Source organism: Aspergillus fumigatus, chromosome 5 (genome assembly GCF_000002655.1).
Source record: "Aspergillus fumigatus Af293 chromosome 5, whole genome shotgun sequence".
Classification (NCBI taxonomy): domain Eukaryota; kingdom Fungi; phylum Ascomycota; class Eurotiomycetes; order Eurotiales; family Aspergillaceae; genus Aspergillus; species Aspergillus fumigatus.
Window position 1 is genome coordinate 3,377,721 of NC_007198.1, and position 18,607 is coordinate 3,396,327.

General features: G+C 52.0%; 8 protein-coding genes and 1 non-coding gene across 9 annotated transcripts; 5 read left to right on the forward strand and 4 right to left on the reverse strand.

Moving 5' to 3' along the window:
- Positions 1–158: 158 nt before the first annotated feature.
- Positions 159–268, reverse strand: AFUA_5G12875. The gene has a single exon (XR_013344519.1). It is a non-coding gene; the product is annotated as an uncharacterized ncRNA (small nucleolar RNA).
- Positions 269–754: 486 nt separating this feature from the next.
- On the forward strand, positions 755–1,783 carry AFUA_5G12880 (trafficking protein particle complex subunit 5; the record flags this gene model as incomplete). The annotated part of the gene is made up of 2 exons (XM_748272.2): positions 755–1,235; positions 1,294–1,783. Exons 1-2 carry the CDS (start codon positions 949–951, stop codon positions 1,781–1,783), a joined length of 777 nt encoding a protein of 258 aa, XP_753365.1. The 5' UTR covers positions 755–948.
- A 436-nt stretch (positions 1,784–2,219) lies between these two features.
- Positions 2,220–3,758, reverse strand: AFUA_5G12890 (microfibrillar-associated 1 family protein; the record flags this gene model as incomplete). The annotated part of the gene is made up of 1 exon (XM_748271.1): positions 2,220–3,758. One exon carries the CDS (start codon positions 3,756–3,758, stop codon positions 2,220–2,222), a length of 1,539 nt encoding a protein of 512 aa, XP_753364.1.
- A 392-nt stretch (positions 3,759–4,150) lies between these two features.
- AFUA_5G12895 (putative ssDNA binding protein Ssb3) lies at positions 4,151–4,657 on the forward strand (the record flags this gene model as incomplete). The annotated part of the gene is made up of 3 exons (XM_001481465.1): positions 4,151–4,390; positions 4,449–4,503; positions 4,584–4,657. The coding sequence occupies 3 exons, from the start codon at positions 4,151–4,153 to the stop codon at positions 4,655–4,657; spliced, it is 369 nt and encodes a 122-aa protein (XP_001481515.1).
- A 776-nt stretch (positions 4,658–5,433) lies between these two features.
- On the reverse strand, positions 5,434–9,075 carry AFUA_5G12900 (putative GATA transcription factor (Ams2); the record flags this gene model as incomplete). The annotated part of the gene is made up of 3 exons (XM_748270.1): positions 5,434–6,782; positions 6,835–8,828; positions 8,894–9,075. 3 exons carry the CDS (start codon positions 9,073–9,075, stop codon positions 5,434–5,436), a joined length of 3,525 nt encoding a protein of 1,174 aa, XP_753363.1.
- Positions 9,076–9,826: 751 nt separating this feature from the next.
- AFUA_5G12910 (mRNA splicing protein SMD2) lies at positions 9,827–11,410 on the forward strand. Its single transcript, XM_077804881.1, has 4 exons — positions 9,827–9,932; positions 10,054–10,086; positions 10,278–10,526; positions 10,584–11,410. Exons 1-4 carry the CDS (start codon positions 9,910–9,912, stop codon positions 10,624–10,626), a joined length of 348 nt encoding a protein of 115 aa, XP_077661017.1. The 5' UTR covers positions 9,827–9,909; the 3' UTR covers positions 10,627–11,410.
- Positions 11,411–11,767: 357 nt separating this feature from the next.
- On the forward strand, positions 11,768–13,590 carry AFUA_5G12920 (putative iron-regulated transporter; the record flags this gene model as incomplete). The annotated part of the gene is made up of 3 exons (XM_748268.1): positions 11,768–12,107; positions 12,182–12,354; positions 12,715–13,590. The coding sequence occupies 3 exons, from the start codon at positions 11,768–11,770 to the stop codon at positions 13,588–13,590; spliced, it is 1,389 nt and encodes a 462-aa protein (XP_753361.1).
- Positions 13,591–13,972: 382 nt separating this feature from the next.
- Positions 13,973–16,021, forward strand: AFUA_5G12930 (Zn(II)2Cys6 transcription factor; the record flags this gene model as incomplete). Its single annotated transcript, XM_077804882.1, has 3 exons — positions 13,973–13,978; positions 14,063–14,965; positions 15,020–16,021. 3 exons carry the CDS (start codon positions 13,973–13,975, stop codon positions 16,019–16,021), a joined length of 1,911 nt encoding a protein of 636 aa, XP_077661018.1.
- Positions 16,022–16,176: 155 nt separating this feature from the next.
- Positions 16,177–18,329, reverse strand: AFUA_5G12940 (arylsulfatase; the record flags this gene model as incomplete). Its single annotated transcript, XM_748266.1, has 3 exons — positions 16,177–17,833; positions 17,897–18,095; positions 18,248–18,329. The coding sequence occupies 3 exons, from the start codon at positions 18,327–18,329 to the stop codon at positions 16,177–16,179; spliced, it is 1,938 nt and encodes a 645-aa protein (XP_753359.1).
- Between the last annotated feature and the right edge of the window lie 278 nt (positions 18,330–18,607).

The window sequence follows — 18,607 nt, forward strand, 5'->3', positions numbered from 1 at the left end:
AGACTCACGCAGTTGATCGAGTTTAAATATGTGATAATAATATCACTTTTATTCATTCACAGGGCAACATCTCGCCGCTCACTAACTTTGGGTAAGTCTTTAGCACTTTTTACCCGTCCTACCTCGATCCTCAAATCGACCAACAGAGCCCTGTGGCTTTATTATGATGAAAATTCCTTCCTACATTCGCAGTTTCCACGCTAGCCGTCGCCATGAACCCATCATAGACGTGCTCTGTGCGCATTATCTTCCTTGGATGTCTGATTCTTGTTGGTCATTTGGCACGAATTTGAGCATGACTTTTGTCAAGGTCAATGAGTATGTGCTAATAATGGCTTTCAGTATAGGTTGATTAAGATTTTCAAGATTTATCGTTGCCATTGACGGGACTGATTGTTCGGAGTCAGTGCTGTTGGTCTGGCCTTGAACGACTGGATATTGGATAGCTCGAAATTGACACCGTCAAAAATAGATTTCGTTGAAGTTAGATACAATGAAGAAGTTGCTTCAAGACATCCTCCGTTTCTCTGTTTAACTGTTTCTACTACCCTCACTACTCCGTAAGCATTTAAAGTAGCACCTGTAGCTGTCAAAAACCTCGTACCAAATGTGAGTGAAAAAAAATCACCGAACTGGATAATGTCCGTGTAAACATCTATGGGTAAAGCAGGTGCACCAATTGCTCATAGTCTGATAAACTGTGTGTGATGTGCAGTGTCATATGGTCTTCAAGCGCCCAATGGAGAGTGATGATGGACATTGCAACCTCCATCATCAACTCGTCTTATCGGCATCCAACACCCCATCTCGAAAACCAACAGTCAGGCTCCTTCCCGCATTAATCTTTCTATCAACACGAGATGATGCAATGATCAATTGAATTACTATCTCTTTCTACTTCATCCCGCAAATCTCCCATCCCCGGCGTAACAACCGACCACAACCGACATGTCACAATCACAACCCCCCAGACACTCGTCGATGCTATCTGCCAGCACCAGCGGAACAAACATAGCTGGCACCGCTGACAGACAGCCGCCCCCAAAGCAAGTGACGACAGTCGCGCAACAAAGCCCCGGCCTGCGAATCCCGTCGAACCGCAAGACGATCTACGACAGACACCTGAACCGCAGTCGAAATGCGGAGCTCAGTCGGGCAAGCTTCGCCTTTCTGTTCGCGGAGATGGTTACATACGCCCAGCGAAGAGTAACAGGGATACAGGATCTAGAGCGCAGGTGGGTGCAACGCGTCTTTCTTTGATAGATTCGTCCCTCCGTTCTGACAATTTGCCAGATTAAACGAACAAGGCTACCCCCTCGGCCTCCGTCTCCTCGATCTACTCTTCTACCGCTCTATGTCCTCCTCCACCTCGACCTCTCTATCAAGCTCCTCGACCTCTGCTTCCCCTCCTAATCGACCTCTCCGTATTCTTCCCCTGCTTCATCTCATTCATGGGCCGCTTTGGCGCCTGCTCTTCCAACGCCCCGCAGACGCCCTCGAGCATTCTGTGTCCCCAGAAACACCTAACGAGTACATGATCACGGACAATGACCCGCTGGTAAACACATACATTAGTGTTCCGAAGGAGATGAACATGCTCAATTGCGCTGCCTTTGTGGCGGGGATCATAGAGGGGGTCTGTGATGGCTGTGGTTTTGAGGCCAAGGTCACGGCGCATAATCAGCCTACGGAGATGTGGCCCGGGCGAACGATCTTCCTGTTACGGTTTGGCGAGAGTGTCATGGAGAGAGAGAAGGTGTTGGAAAGGGCAGGGGTGAAATAAGTGGGTGGTTTTCTGCCCGCTGAGCCGTTGCCTGATGGAGTCACCACAGCGGGAATGCACGAGCCTTGCGACGACTATGGAAGATGTCGTATTGCATATTAGGGGAACGGACTACTTCAGAAGAACTCGTCACATCACAGCTAAGGCGCATACATTGTTTCAATGGGAAAGGGAAGGATATAAGTCACAAGCGAGCGAGTGCTTGTTGGACGCTGTGTTTGTATGTGAAGCATGATGTCTGTTTTATCTTACACACTCCGTTCACCAGCCCAGATACAGGGTATATATCCAAACCCCGCGAGAGAGAATCTTAGATAAGAATAACAAATGCTATGACCCGTCGCAACTGCAATGCAACATAATGACGATTCCCATCCGCAATTTTCATGATACCAGGAACTCCAAGAACAATAAAAATTTCTTCTCATAAGCCCGTCTATGTAGCATCGTCTGTACGCCGTCGCTTGTCGCGGTCGTCGTATGGCGAAGGACTCCGTTTCCTGCGGCTGCTGGTTTCCGGCCTGTATCGGTCTTTTGATCGATCTCGGTTACGACTACGGTCACGGCGGTCACGGTCAGCATAGAGGTCATCGCCCCCATACCTGTCTCGCCGGCTATCATGTCTGTCGTCCCTGCGATCGCGGTGACGGTCTCGCCTTGGTGAATACGATCTTGACCGCGACCTTCGTCTCTCGCGTACGGCACTGGCGTTGGCTCCTGTGGGACCCTTGGGGCGATCCTCCGGACGGTCAGGTAGGAATCGCTCGTCACGGATACCGAGAGGCGCACCGTCCCGACGGCGGGGTCGATCGTTGAAGCCCTCTCCAAAGCGTCCCGTATCCTCCGTCCTCAAGTCCTTGTACCGTGTCCTTCCTTTCTTTCCCAGCTTGGTCATATCCCGAATTTGCATATATTCAGGCAAGGTCTCACGAGCGACATCGTCGGCAAACCTCTGTCCCATGATATTTCTCTTGTCCAGTCCTTCGCGTTCCAGATCATCACGGAAGAAGGCACCCTTGTGGAAATAGCGCTGCATAAACCCAGTCTGGCCACGACTGGCTTCTTTCTCTTGTTTTTGCTTCTCAATAAACTCGCGGTCTTCGCGTTCGCGTTCTTCTGCAGTGAGGTTCCGACGACGCTCGATCTCTTCGCGCTCCTTCTCCGCTGCCTCAATGGCTTCACGCTCTCTCTTGATTCGCTTGAGTTCTCGTAGCTTCCAAGCGGCATATTCTGCCTCTGGATCCAAGCCATCCCGATCATCTATGGCACCCTCTTCTCCGGCTTCAACCACTTCGTCGTCGTCCCACGCTCTGTTTGCTGTCGTTCGCGCAATGGCTTCTTTCTCCAACTGCTCTCGGACCAGCATGTCCGCTTTCTCCTGCCGCTGAGCCTTGCGCGCCTCCGCCTCCGCTGCCGAATCGGCGACATTAGCGGCGATTTGTGACTGATTCGGTGTATTGTTGCGTTTGTCTTTCTTGATGAACGTAGGCCGTAACAGAACCCTTCGGGGCGCCTCCTCTTCTGAACTGCTCTCTTCTTCCTCACTTTCCTCCTCCTCCTCCTCCTCTTCCTCTTCTTCCTCCTCCTCTTCGTCTCTGCCTGCTTGAGCCGTCACAGTCTCCGCTCGGTCGCCAGCAACACGAGCAGTTATTTTCGGCGGCGCCTCTTCCTCCTCCTCCGTCACAAACCCTTCCTCGTCGTCATCCTCTTCAATCTTCACATCTTGCACGCCCTTTGTAATCCTCCCAGCAGCAGCAGCGCCAGCAGGGAACGAAGTCGCTTTTGGAGCCTGTTGCCTCTGCCGTTGTTGTTCCTGTCTGCGCCGCTCCTGCTCCTGTACCTCTTCCTCCGCATCGTCATCCTCTTCAGACGACGAGGGTTCCTCTGCGATCGGTTTTCCCGGCCGGTAACGCTTCACTGGCTTGAGAGGGTTGGCGGTCATACCGCGATGCTGGGATGGAAGCGGAGGAGGCATGGCAACGACCGCTCGTGGAATGGTATCAATGTAAACAATGTGTCGGTGACTCTATGAGCTCATCTGTGGTATTGCGCAGCGTGGAAATAGTATATCGTCCACAGACGGTGGGAATGGCTATACTGTGGAGGAAAAAGTCGATATCTCCGATCAAACATCTGCCGATTGACGTACAGAGCCCAGCCCAACGGGCGGTGGAGAGTATAATGAGATCACGTGAACACGCGTTGCGCGCCCCGCGGCGAGCTTGACCATTCTGTGTAGAAAGATGTCTACATCTACATCTACATATACAACGCTGGCTACCAAACCCAGCACATCAACCACTGCAGGACCCAAAAGTAATCACAACCAAGGTCCAAAATCTTTGATCCAAACAGAAGAAAGACGAAATGTCCCTCCAAACCCCCCGCATCCTCCCTGCCCACCTTCACGCCTTCCACCCCTCTAGCGGCTCCTCAACACACACTGTCCGCATCCTTGGAACGGTAACAGCCCTCCATGGTGACACCGCAACAATAACATGCGGGAATAACGGCGATGTCACTCTCATCCTAAAGTCAGACTCACATCTCCAGATGGGAAAATTAGTCGAGGTGGTAGGGAAAGTCACGGAATTAGAGGGCGGGCAGGTACGTGCCTCTTGAGACCAAGAGAAACCGGACAGCGGGAGCTAATGATGCTTAACAGGGTCTCGGGATCCGTGTCCTGGCCACGACAGACTGGGGTAACCCTTCCGATTGCGGTGAGTGCCTTGCACACCTCGCCGACGTCGAGACGTTGGGAAGCAGAGCGAGCGAGTGACTAATGACAATGGCTGCACAGACTACAAGATCTACGAACACGTTGTCGAAGTGACTCATAAGCTGAAGCCTATATTCTATGATTCCAATGAATAGATGAATAGGTTCATTTCGTGCATATTTGCGGCGCGATTCTAGAACTATATCTCACATTTGACATACCCTTTATTCTGCAACAAACCTACGGATATGATACCTACATTTTCTGAGATGGAAGCCTGTGGAGTCTGTACGGAAATCAATGGATCAGGTCAACGCAGGATGGTCGCTGTTCGTGAGATATTCTTCCCAGACTCTTCCTTGCTTTACTGGATTGAAGCAAGGGGTTTAATGGCAATCAATGATAAGGATTCATACCAATTACATTTACCAATGACATGCCATGGGTTCTGCCTGCTGTTCTGTACTTGGTAAAGTTCTAAAGATTGGTCTCAGTTGGAGTCAAGTCGCACCAAGTCTATTCCTCAGTGAACTGCAGCTGTACTGCTAGAATGTGTGATGCATATCTTTGTTCATTTGCTAAATGCTAAGAAGAGACGTACCGCCCCTTTGATGTCGTAACTAAGGAAAATTGATCCAACAGTCAGGCTAGACAACAGTAGAATGAAACAGGCTTTAGTGCTTTTGACAATTGTGTGTGGGCAGAGCAAAACGCTAGAACAACAACATGATATGGGGCGCACTTTCGCACAAAAATGCATGAGAAAACAAAGACTTCACTGGAATTGCCAGGAATCCCGCCCAACGCCTTCGCTAATAAAAAGAAGAAGTGAAAATTTGATCATGAACGAGGGGTGTGTAATGTAGGGGATCGGAGTTGAAAAGGAAACATGAGAGGAAGAGAGAGATTATAAGGCATTAGTCTGTCATACTCAAGCCGACTCCTTGCTCGCGGGCTCCTCGGCAGTTTTGCTTCTGGAGCCGAGAGTGACGACATCGGCGGTGACTGAATCTGAGCCAAAAATGCCAGAGTCCAAGGCGCTTGCACTAGTAAACTGGAATGGATCAAAATGCGCATTCTTTTGGATGTCCGGGTCGGAGAGAATGGCGTGGATGAGATCTTCGTCCTCGCTCGCGCCGCTCCGCCTACTCGTCCGCTGCTCGCCATTTGCCTCCTGGACGTCGGATCCGTTCAATGAAATATAATCGGATTCAATCCATCCAGACCAGTTGCCGCTCGTCGAGTCCTTGGATTGCCCAAAAGAAAACAAGGAGTCACACTGTGCGGAAGACGGCACGTCCTCGAAGATATTAACAAGCATACTGTCAATATTGTCCAAAGCCTCCACATTAAACCCACCGTCGGGCATGGAAGGCAGATCAGGTCCTAAAGATCGCAGAGACTTCGGCGTTTTATTTTGACGGGGGGTCACAGTCGTACTGCCCTGTATACGGTGAAGTTTCTGCGCGCTGAGCTTGGTAGGCGTTATGTCTGTGCTTCCCTCTAGGCGCGCTTTGGACAAAGGCGAGATACACGGCAACGAATTGCGCTTCTCTCCCAGCAGGTTGCTGCGCTGGTTTCGTCTTCTGGGGGTAGGACTGGCGGGCAGGTCATATTCGAAGGGCGGACTCTCGAATAACCCTTCTAGGTCTTTGTCAATCGCCGCGTTTTCCTTGTCTTGAGGCTTTTGACCTGGATCGCGACAGTTAACGCGAGGGCTACGGCGGGGACTGTTCAGGGCGGAACCGCCCAAGGACTTGAGAGGACAACCTTCGTTCTGAGCACTATGGAAGAGCGCTCTTCTCACTGGCTTAGGTGTAAGGCTGTTCTCATCGACCGCCGCACCAGGGTGTTTCTCAAGGTTTCGGGCTGGGCTGGACTGAATAGCCCGCCGCAGCGCCTCCGTTGCATCTTGCTCCTGCCAACGCTTTTCTGCGGTGTCCGAGGACCGTCGTGGCTCAGCGCTATTGGCACGACGCCGCTTGGACGGCACTTCTTGAACATCCTCGTCATTGTCTCGATCGTTTCCATTCTCGTTGCCATTATCTGGGCGCGGGGTTTCCTCTTCCGCAGGCGACGAGGCATCAGACGCACCAGGGGAGGACCCAGCCGGCTTTGAGGACTGGGGCTTGGGGTGTATTTTCGCCAAGGTACCATTGTCCGAGAGCGGGCCACCTCCTTTACGGTTCCGGGGCATCCGCTTCTTCTTCCCGCTGGCCGGCTTATTCCATCTGTTCTCAGGGCGCATACACTTGAATTTGTGCAGCCAAAGGCCACAGGCTTCCTGTACGTCAGTAGAAATTCCAGTGGAAATAACAACATGTCGACTTACGGTTACAGAGAAGGATCTGGACAAAGTCATTGTCGGCGTCAACCAAGGACTTCTTGAACATTTTGAACTTTGTGACCTCATCCTTGTCGTTCCTTTCCAAAACCTGCCAGAATAGCATGGTGGGATCCTTCATCAGCTCATTGGCATCGGATTCCCCTCCAACAAACTCCTTTGACCAGGCTCGGCGCCAAGTGGGAGTTTCAATAGCCCCGCAGTTCTCGCAGTAAGGAGGGACCTGACCGTCTCGGATACACTTATCTAGACGTGCCTGGACCTGCCTAAGCCTTCTTGCCCCCGCCCCACTACGGACTTTGCCATCCTCTGTCACAGGCTTCGGCGTAGGCGTCTCAGCGCTGAGGAGGTCGCTCATGGGACCTGTCCAGGAATGGGCATATTGAGCAGGGACATGTGTCGGAACGACGGGGTCACTTGCGGGAATCGCACTCATGAGTTGCTCCAATTCACTTTGTGAGAAGGGGGCAGGAGCCAAAGGCTTGGGGGCCTGTCTGAAACTCGCCCGCGAGGGTGGCCTCGAGCCGGCCGCACTGGCAGGACCGCGAGTTGGGGCAGGAGCAGGGGGGGCGTTTTCAATCTGATTCTCTGGTACTGCGGAAGGATTGATAGGGGAGCTGGCCTGTGCTGCAGCATCTGTTGTGCGTCTGCGCTTTGGTGCGTCATTCGAGATCGACTTTGCACAATCCTCCAAAGGAGTGCCCATATCATCATCCAAGAGATCATCCAGGCCACCGCTCATGAAACCCGAGTCGGGATCGGTTACCATAGGTGGAAGGACAGGACTAGATGGATTGGGAAACCCGCCATCCAAGACCGGAGGTGAAGAAGGCATACTGATTGATGGTTCGAACAGACCCTGGTAGCGCGGTTCCTCCGGCGAGTGAGAGTTGTGATCACCTGGATCATCACTCATGGGGTATGGTGAAGTATAGTTATTGCTTTGAACAGACGATTCGCGTAGGAGGCTGGGGGCTGGTCGCACTCTGCGTGGGAGATCGTTCGATCCAGAGATAGGTGTTGGCGGCCGGACAGGTTCCTCGTTCGAATTCTGGGCAGCAGCGACAGCGGGATTGACAGGGGTAGGACGGTGAATGCGAACAGAGGCAGCTGTGCTGGCTGCGACACGCAAAGAACTTGGCTGTCTCTCAATGTTGAAGTCAGATCTACCTGGCCAATCCGCTCGATACAGCTTGGCTCGCTTTCGTGGCTGTTGGTCGGCCGATTCGTCACAGCTTCCATAGCCTGACTGTACCGAATCCCGGCGGCTGGCATAATGCACATGCGAAGGCAGCTCAGAGTCGCGCATAGAAGCACTAGAGGAAGGGCGGATTTCCCCGTGCGACCTTTCTTGCTGCAGCAGCATCCGAGGTGCCTGCTGTATCTGAAGTTGCTCATGATGTTGCTGAAGTTGGCCAGGTGTGGACACCCTGCTCGGAACGGCAAGCGCGGATTGCGCAGGTGATATAGACCGAAAATTTCCATTTGGAGCAATCGAAGACAATTCCCTTGGAGTCGATCCTTCGCTGAGTAAACGGTGAAACCGTTCAATTCCAGCGTGATCCATGGGTGATGTTGTGCGGTCAAGGGGTTGTGTGTTGGAGGGACCGAGCAGCCCAGGGTTCTGACGAAGGAAGACTGTCCATGATTGTGCGTCAAAGTCATGGGGAATTATGTTGCTCAACTCCCGATATTTCTGCATGCTTTCGAGGTATTCACTCTGCAAAACAGTAGGTACTGGCACCAATCGCAGTTTGACCTCCAGTGTTTCTTGTGCGCCTTTTGAAAAGAGACCGAGCACGTTTTTGCACACACGACCCGTTACCATAGTCTTCGATTGATGTGCTGGTGCGTTGGGAGTCGGAGAAGCCGAAGCAAGGACCCATGAGAGCATCCCCTGACCGACTAGCGGCGTCTCATATTCGGAATAGTCATAGGCATATACTGTGTAGTCTTGTCCCAGCTTGGCCACCAGCTCGGGACTAGAGTGTCCAAGGAGGATCAATTAGCACGATTTGGCTTGAGCTCAACAACAGGAGCGACCCACCTCGCAGACACAATGGCTTGAATGCACGTTTTCAGCTCGATGACACCAATCTGGGTTTGCTCATCCAGGGATGCAGTCTGGATGTCGAGTAAGTGAGGCCACCGGGCCAGGCAATTCGTTTTACTCTCATCGTCAAACGTGTAGAGTACCTTCACTATAATTCCGCATTCAATGGTTAGCATCAACAGACTGTATCTGACAGAGCAAACCCACGCCTCATAGGCCGGACGGATATTCCGTCCTGAGATTCCATGCCACAAGCAATTCAATCCCAACCATAAGACAAATATAATCAGAGATAAATAATGTTCGGAGGTTTATGTAGAAGACGCAAGCGACTCGTTCAGGTGTGTTGAACGCTGAGGAACAAGGGAGAGGTGAAAGCTTGAGCGCGAAGCAAGGTAGGAATTTCGAGCCGAACCCGCTACTTTCGTTTATTCATAGCCAGTCTTGCTTCGATCGAAGCTCTGCGTCGACCCGGAGAATGCGCAGCTATGTATGATTATGCAATACGGGACGCGGGGGAAGTAGACTGGAATGTTTAACGTGGGACAGGCAGGCAGGGGCTCCCTTGAAGCTTATATCGAGTGAAGACACGGTGAAGAAGGAATTGAGGGAAGGAGTGAACTGAGCACAGCTTTTTCATCCACTGAGAGTAATATGACTCGTCAAGAAAAGGAAGTAAGGATGCAAATTGGGGGGATGTTGGAGAGGAGAAGCTAGTTATGGGAGAGAAAATCAAGCACGCCTTGCATCCGCACCAGACGCTGTGACGATCGCCTCCAGCGTGTTGAGTGTTTCTGTCGACGCGACGTGACGCAGCCAATCGCGACCTCGGGAAATGATGCCTGCAAAACACGGCAGAGACGCGTTGCACGTGACCAAACTGCGCCAAGACTCCACACCAGGCTTGACCGCCTTTGACTGAGAAGCTGCTGAGGGAAGGGTAGAGAAGACCGCAAAAAGAAGCCAGAGCACTAAGACGACGAAGACCAGTGCCTTTTTATACAGCCACCATGTCGACCGATCCCAAGATTCAGTGCGTAATTACCCCTCTTTTCTCTCCAAGGCTTCACCATGACTCATTGATGAAATTCAATTCGCTGTGATTCCGACCTCAATCTGTTCCGTTATGCTAACCAGACTGTCTCTCTTAACAGGGATTTGCTGAACAAGCCTAAGAGCGAACTCACGTACGTGCATCCTATATTTCACCTTCCATCATCACATACCTTATGCTAGAATGCATCGCACTTTGGATATGTCATGTGACAGCCGCCCATGCGACCTTTGCCTATGCCTGATCCTGTCTTTCCAATTCGTACATCTACTGTTCCGTGCTATCCCGTGTCTTACGCATCTCTCTGACATTGCGTTTCTCTAGTGAATATGAGGTCGCCTTGGTAGAGGAACACGAGCTCACAGCTGGCCCCCTGTCTCTTCTCCAAACCGCTACTCGCACCCACACTCAGGTTTTGATCTCATGCCGGAACAACCGTAAGCTACTTGCTCGAGTCAAGGCGTTTGACCGCCACTGCAATATGGTGCTCGAGAACGTGAAAGAGATGTGGACGGAGAAGCCGAAGGGCGGAAAGGGAAGGGGCGTGAACAAGGATCGCTTCATCAGCAAGATGTAAGTGCAGGCCTTCTAACTGTTACTCGAGTCGCAGCTCCTAACTCGTCCTACCAGGTTCCTGCGAGGCGATTCTGTTATCCTCGTTCTGCTGAGCTGAATGGTTATCACATACCTGCATTTCACGTGACGTGCCCGACCTATTTGGCCAGGCGCCCTGCACCGGTGCATGTTTCCTAGTCCACGCTAGAAGGACACCAGGACGACGCATGATTGACATTGATACCCTGTTTCTCCAATGGATTGCGAGGCTCTCTTTGTCCGGTCAGGTTTGGAGGGTGGACCGGGCGAAGCTGAGTACGACCTTAGCTCTCTTTCGGGCCGATAGCATCTGTTCACCTCTTTGAGTCCCTCGTCTGGCTTTTGTGTTCATCTCATATGACGGGGCTGATCTGGCGTTCTATGGTTTGCATCTTTAAAAAGTTAAGAGGTGTAAAGTAGTTTTGTGAGCTGGACGGTGCAAAGGACCATCATCCCTATTGGACTGATATCTCTGAATCTAAAGAGAAATCCATTATTAGTAAAGCTGGGGCGATTAGCTCTCAAACGGAATATTAAGTATAATAAGCTGGCCAGGGCATTGCTCCCACTCATTTCTGGTCATCCGGAAGTATCATTACAAATACTACCAGTACTCTAATGGCTACTTATCAGGAAGTAATCAAGCACAAACACAGAAATAGCTTTCCGGATTTGTCACTTGCTGATGACTCGTAGGTTCAGGCCCTAGTGCTGAACTTTACTGGGGTCTGAGAATAAGTGCAGAGGAACAGAACCGCTGTTGGTTTTTTGCGTACTGGTGTGTTATACCATGAGAAATGAGGAGTAAAAGGACGGAGAAGATAAGTGTTCGAGCCACACACGTCCCACTCCACTTATCATCCGATACGGGAAAACCACGTTCATGAAGAAGCCAGAAAAGTATTACTTACGCTGCCGATAAGTAATCATCATCTCTGAAGAAGCGTTGGGGAACTTGGGGAACTCTTGATGAGCGGGCCTTCCGACTCACCAATGATCGTCAGGCCACCGATTCTCTCTCGCGTCCGTTGGCAAACTTTTTACTTCGATGGTTCTTCACTATTTTAATTTCAAAGCTTCCTTACATGCATTTAGACAAACAATGGGCCAGCTATAACTCTGACTGAGGGTTTTTGATCGATAGCCATCATCCGCGAGGATATATAATACTATACTGAACCAGGACCACTTGCTGCTATCCACTGCAATCAGGGCCAGTGATGGCATCGCAGGTAGATATGAATAGTCACCAGGAAGACCTCCTGGAACCAACTGAAGCTCTTCTAGAAAGAGAAGCTCCCCCTGACGTACGGACAACTCGGACGGCAAGCTCTCGAAGTGTGTTGATAAGAATTTATGTCTCTCATTTCTTGTCGACATGGAACTCACGCATGTTTGAATTCGGCGCTGTCTTGTTCCTTGCTTCTATCTTCCAGGGGACTCTGTTGTACGCCTCGATCTACGCGTTGGTACGCTCTGCGTCGGCGGTGGTTCTATCTTCCTGGTTAGGATCCAAGATGGATCGGTCGAACCGTCTGGTAGCCATCCGTCACTCTATCGGTAGGTCGCTTCTCCTGCGACATACTCCCGCTAAATTAATAATGGATGGCTACATGACGGCTTACACTTCTTAGTCTGGCAGAGAGTACCTGTTGCGGTGTCCTGCGCATGCTTTGTGGCTCTTCTGATGCCTTCATTCCGAGAATCTGAGCCTCTTGCCTCGGGCTTATTTCTTGCGGTTGTCCTGCTCGCTTGCATGGAGAAACTGGCAGCAACAGCAAATACTGTGGCTGTCGAAAGAGACTGGGTAATTCGTAACAGTGAATACTTCTGGGCAAAAAAATTCTAACGCCGGGTTAGGTCATCATTGTTGCAGACACTTTAGCAATCGAGAGACAAGGTAGGCAACCTAACATACTGATGTTATTCACGTTAGATTGACGCTGTAATAGATTTGAATGCATCAATGAGACGGATAGATCTATTCTGCAAGCTTGTGGCCCCTGTGGTCATATCGCTCGTCGATGGCTTGTCTACAAAGGTCGCGGTCTGGACGGTCTTGGGAGTGAATGCTCTTTCTGTCTTTATTGAATATATTGCCATTGCTCAGGTGAGTTTATCCTTTTCGCCCTTTACATCAGTCTGATCTGACCGGGTATTATGTTAGGTGTACAACGCGATACCAGAACTTGTGCGGACAGCTTCAGTCCCGACAGATGATGGATTCAGAGCTGTCGAGGATGCGCGCGAACATCCCACGGCGAACCAAAAGGGTATCATTAAAAGTGCAATTCACCTTGTAAAGCGGGCTGCTTCTCCCTGGCGACAGTATGTGGCTAGTCCAGTCTTCCTGGCGTCCTTCGCCTTGAGCCTGCTCTATCTTACTGTTCTCTCCTTTGGCACCACCATGGTCACATATCTCTTGCATATGGGTTTTGATCCTCTGCAGGTCAGCTGTATGAGAATCGGTGCCGTGCTCGCAGAATTGTCTGGCACATGGGCAGCACCGTTCATCATGGGCAGGATCGGACCGATTAGGTCAGGGCTGTGGTTCCTCAACTGGCAGCTTGGCTGTTTGGCCACTGCAGCAGTCGCTTTTGCCTTGTACGACTCGAACTCTCGGTTGGTAGCAGTGAGTCTCATCCTGGGAGTTGCTTTGAGTCGGATTGGCCTTTGGGGTTTTGATTTGTCGGTTCAATTTCTCGTCCAAGAGGTAATCACTTTCTCCTCTGAGGGCTGCTACCAGAGGTTGCTAATGTCTATCAATAAGGGCGTTGAAGAAGATACCCGGGGGCGATTCTCCTCAACCGAAATGGGCGTACAGAACGTCTTTGAGATGCTGTCGTTTGCAACCACAGTAGTCTTTCCTCTCCCTGAGCAATTCAAGTATCCCGTTTTTATCAGTTACGGGGCGATTGCACTGGCAGCCATATGCTTTGCGGCATACGTGAGAAAAGAGCGGGGACATTTGCTGCACATATCCAGGTGCTGGGGTGGTGATAAAATGCGAAGGTCGTATCAGGTACTTCCTGGAGGGTTATGACATGATCTATCCAATTTTTATATTATGATATGACCACTGCTGTACATTCTGAGCTTGACTGTTTTACAGCGTTCACAGATATATGTATATGCATGCCGTGTCGCTTACTGGAAGTAGCCTATGTGTGTTACCGGATCAGCAACCATGAAATTACCAATGCCTTGAATGCAATTCCGAATTTACAGGCGTCGGTTCCAGACAAGGGAACTGTATCCGCAAGTTTGCCGTCTGAGGCCATCCTCTGACTCGTGATGGTGGAGTGGGCACATCCGAACTGCGGGGAAATTCGCTGCTTGTTTATCAGTCTCCCTCGCATCTGCAACTGCGTGTTACCCAAACCAACTGCGCGCCATGCCTGTTGAGCAGGGGCAGCCGACTTATTATGGAGGTAACATCACCTGTCTAACCGTCGTTCATATTCTGGCGACCGTACTTTTGCTTGTAAGTTATCAACTCTTCTGACTGCATCCAGGCTCCTCCCAGCGCACGGGGATTAGGCAGGTCGGGCCCTCGAAGAAGATCCGGGTGCCTGACATGTCGAGCGCGAAAGGTTCGGTGCGATGAAGCGAAACCAATCTGTGCCAATTGTACCCGGCTTCGGCTGGGTTGTGTTTACAAGACGATTGTGCCTGCAGCCGTCCCGCGGCAGGCTAATGGTCCCACAGCTTCTGTGACGGGGAATCCGACCGCAAACGCCTTTCAGAGACCAGATGCGAGCTATTTCAGTACAGTACTACGACCAGATGGACAACAGGCCTATCGGCCGCCGCAAGCATCTAATGCTTCACAATTGCGATCTGTGGATAATGCGGCGACGTCACCTGGACCATTTGATATGCTTGGTTTCATGAGCGAGATTACGTCCGAGCTGGAGCGCAAGCACCTCGATTTGACCAACGGGTTATCTGAATTTACCAGTTCAACGTCTTGCAAGGCGTCGAACGACACTGCAAATGTACCGCATACTGATCGATCGATGAGCTGCGACTCATGTTTTCATTCAAAGGGAACGCAATCACAGCCTCCCGCTACGGAGGGTTTGTGGCCGGAGACCGGAGCCGCGTATGAGGAGCATCTGCTGGCATCTTTCCTCAGCTCCGAGCCGCCCGCGACGATATTCGGACCAGTGAACCTGGAATGGAAATATGTGCGTGAGGTTATCGTAGCGCAATCGCACGACTTTCGACCCTTGCGGAATAGCATCTACTGTTTCTCAGAGGTGCATAAGGCCATCAAGGATGGGGTTCAGCCTAATTCGGCGTGGACGTACCACCAGCAGGCCAGTTTGGAAGGGCAGTCATACATATTCGGGCAAGTGGATGAGCCAACATTGGTGAAGGTCTTTACCACTGTCTTTTTACTCATGTTATCTGAAGTATGTAAGGCATGTCTAAGTTTACAGTCAAAGATTTGACTAAATGCAGTACAGTCGCTATCGTCCCCAGAGCTGGGCCGCCATGGTAATTCTTTTCTCCACTCAGCATATTTGTTACTGCAGCGCTTTCACGACCAGATTCAGTCATGGACTGGTTTTGGCCGCCTGGTGGTCTCGTGGGTCTCTCTTCTGGATGTGAAATCGCTGATTGCCGGCCGAGATGGAGATCCGCTGATAGAACTCGGCAGCCTGGCTGAGCCCTCGACCACGCAAAATGAATCGAGCAGCCCCGTTAGCGGACAATCGTCCTTCAGCAGTGGTATTATGGACTGTCGTCCAGTAGACAAGAGAGTGGCAGACGATTACCTTCTGTCGAAACCAGGCTATCTTATCTACGATGCCATTGTGGGGCCCGCGTTTCGCTTCTTCGTTCAAGCCCAGCAAATCGTCCGGCGTATCGTGTGCATTGACTTGCATCATCGCAGTCGCGGGACGCTGGGGGATGAATTTGAGGTTCTGCAGATTGCTCACAGAGTGGGCGCTGACTTGGAGACACTATGGAACTGCCGCCCACCAGTGCTGGACGTCTACGATCGACCTGAAGAGCTGCTTGACTCCTTAAGTCAGTCGGCCGCGGACGAGGTATGCCGCACATTCCGACAGTATGTGGCCAACTTTCTGGCGATTTTCATCTATCTGCACCGGGTCGCATTCGCTATTTATCCGCGGACTGACCGAGTCAACCGCGCTGTGGACCAAATCATCCAGTTGGCAACAGCTGAATCGGCAAGTACGCAGCATCACCTCCCGGTCAGCTTCTTTTGGCCGCTTTTTATAGCGGGCCTGGAAGGTACGTTAACTCAGCGGCGGTGGATCGTGCAGGAGATGCAGCGCATGGTGGCCTGTGGCAGCGATGTGACGCAGCGGCATCCTAATGCGAGCAAAGTGCTGTTCCTTCTGGAGGAGATGACGCGGAGACAGGATGCGTCTCGAACATGGGCGGATTCACGATGCGTGAGGCGCGAACTATTTACTGATTTTTACGTCCTGATATAGCTATAATGATATACGCCAAGAAGAATATGTAAGTTGTGTTTGGCAGTTAGTGGACCATTACTTGCGGGCAAGCTACGTAGCGATTGCCGCTGACGAGCGTTCGTATCGACGGCATGGGTAAGAGTTATCATACAGCGAGGGAGTTAGTCACAAAACTAAAACTGCTTGACCACTCTCTGGAACCGTTGTGGCTTTCGCATGAACTTTTCGGGCTCATCGCGAGCGCCCTTCTTCCAGTAATCATACTCCATCCAGGCATTCTCCGGCATCTGCGCCTCAGTGGCCTCGAGAAAGTCACCCAGATCCGGATTTAGAGGAATCACACCCGTCTCGATCACGTACTGATCCCACAGTTTCAGCAACTGCCTCAATCGCTCGGGATGAGCATCCGCCAGGTCGTGCACCTCGCCCGGATCATCGGCCAGATTATACAGCTGCCATCGCTCGGGACCTTTGGGTTTCGGAATATATACGATCTTCCAGTCACCGAAGCGAAGCGCCGCACGGCCGCAGGTCTCCCATCCTTGGATGAAGTCCTTCTCGTGAATCCGTTCCGACTCGCCACGCGCCCACGGATAGAAGCTCTTGCCGCGCATGGGGACCACTTCACGGCCTTGGTACGTGGGAGCCGGATGCTTGACTCCCGCCATATCGAGGATAGTCGGTGCGAGATCCATGACCGTGGCAAACTGGTCTGTAATTCCACTCCGCGCCGCGGCCACGCTGCTGGGGAACCTGGCCAGGAAGGGGACGCGGACGCCGCCTTCAGTTGTGTAGGCTTTGTACAGACGGGACGGGGCGGTGGCGGCCTGCGCCCAGCGCGGACCGTACCAGATGAACGAGTTGGCCTTGCCTAGATTCTCGAGGCTGTTGTCGTAGTATTTCTGGAGATGGGGCATGACGCCACTCTGGACCATGGGGTAGGCCTCGTAGGCGGCACCCTCGGCGCCGTTGTCGGACATGAAGCAGACAAAGGTGTTGTCCAGCTCGCCGATGGAGGCCAGGTAGTCGACGACCTTGCCGACGTTGGCATCGATGCACTCCACCATGCCGGCGTAGACCTCCATGGCGGTGCAGGACTTTTTCTTCTCCTCCGGTGTGTAGTCGGTCCATTCTTTAACCTCGTCTGCGACGACGGGGTGCGGTTCTACGTCCGGACGGATCATCCCCAGCTCCTTGAGCCGCTGCAGTCGCTTCAGACGCAACGCATCGGGTCCGTCATCGTAGACGCCGCGGTAGTGGTCGATGTACTCGCGGGGCGCCTGGAGCGGCCAATGCGGGGCCGTGAAGGGCAGGTACGCGAAGAAGGGGCGCTCATCCTTTCTCTCGTGCCAGTCGGAGAGATACTGAAGCATCTTATCGCCGTATCCATCAGACGAATACCACCCCTCCGGCAACTGCTTCACGTAATGGTCATCTTCCATGTGGAGGGCGATGTAGCTCGCTTCAAGGAAAGTAGGCGTGTCATCGGACCCCTGGAGCTGCGGCTCATAGGCATAGTGGTTTGAGCACGCAGGCAGATGGGCAAACGAGCGCTCGAAGCCTCGCTTGTATGGCGATCGCTCGGGCGTGAGCCCCAGGTGCCATTTCCCAGACATGACGGTGTGGTAGCCCGCATCCCGCAGCAGCTCGGGCAGCGCGACGACGCGCTCGTTCAAGTATCCCTCGTAACCGGGCATGCCGCGCTGCGGTGCGGTGCTGATCTGGGAGCCCTTGGGTCCGTTCTGCCCGGAGATGTTGGTCCATTCGATCAGGTTCCCAAGACCTGCGATGTGGTGGTCTGTCCCGGTCATGATCATGGCGCGGGTGGGACTATCGCGGTTAGTCCAGGTCAAGAGCAAGAGGGTGCTGAAATGCTAGAGAAAAGACACTTACGAACAAGCAGCCGCAGCATGAAAGTCTGTGAAACGTATGCCTCCATTGAGAGCAAGACGATCGATATTTGGTGTGCGGATTTCTCCTCCGAAGCAGCCTACATCGGAGAAGCCCAAGTCATCGGCGACGATGACGAGGAAGTTGGGACGTTTATCCATGATAGAGCAACAGGATGATGCTGGGAATGAGACAGGGAGATCTGAAGGGAGGAAGGGGGAGATGAGGGGAGAGCAACGCGGCCATTATGTATCAGCTCAGCCACCGGTGATGGTTGCTGTCCCTGTATCTTGTACACCAATTGAATTGGACATTTAGTTGACTTGATAACTCAAGACAGTCCAGTAGGACTACCTGCCGGACGATCTTCTTTCATCTGACGACTTCGGCTGTCGGCTGTCGGCTGTGTAGCCGCTTCAGGACGATATGGGGACATTGGCTTTCGAACGTTTCTCTATTATTGGCTCATTTGACACACTTCTTATAGTCGATTATCCAAACTTCAAGGGGCAATCCTTTGAGTGGGGTTTTGTCATTATGGTCAGAGAGGGGACTGCGGGGTGTCCGGATTTGGTGATCCTGAGGCCATAGATTGTCCATACAGCGTCCTCGCAGCTGCAATATGGCATCGTCCTTGTGCTTATTATCCTTTCTTCCTCTTTCAAACTGCGTTTTTGACAGTCCATCATGGCGTGATCTCTCCACTCTGTTGCG

Bases quoted from the DNA above. Each gene is read 5' to 3' on its own strand.
- AFUA_5G12910 (XM_077804881.1), top strand. From the start codon at position 9,910: ATGTCGACCGATCCCAAGATTCA. The intron at 10,087-10,277 runs GTACGTGCATCC...GCGTTTCTCTAG, and splicing joins AAGCCTAAGAGCGAACTCAC to TGAATATGAGGTCGCCTTGG. The intron at 10,527-10,583 runs GTAAGTGCAGGC...TCGTCCTACCAG, and splicing joins GATCGCTTCATCAGCAAGAT to GTTCCTGCGAGGCGATTCTG.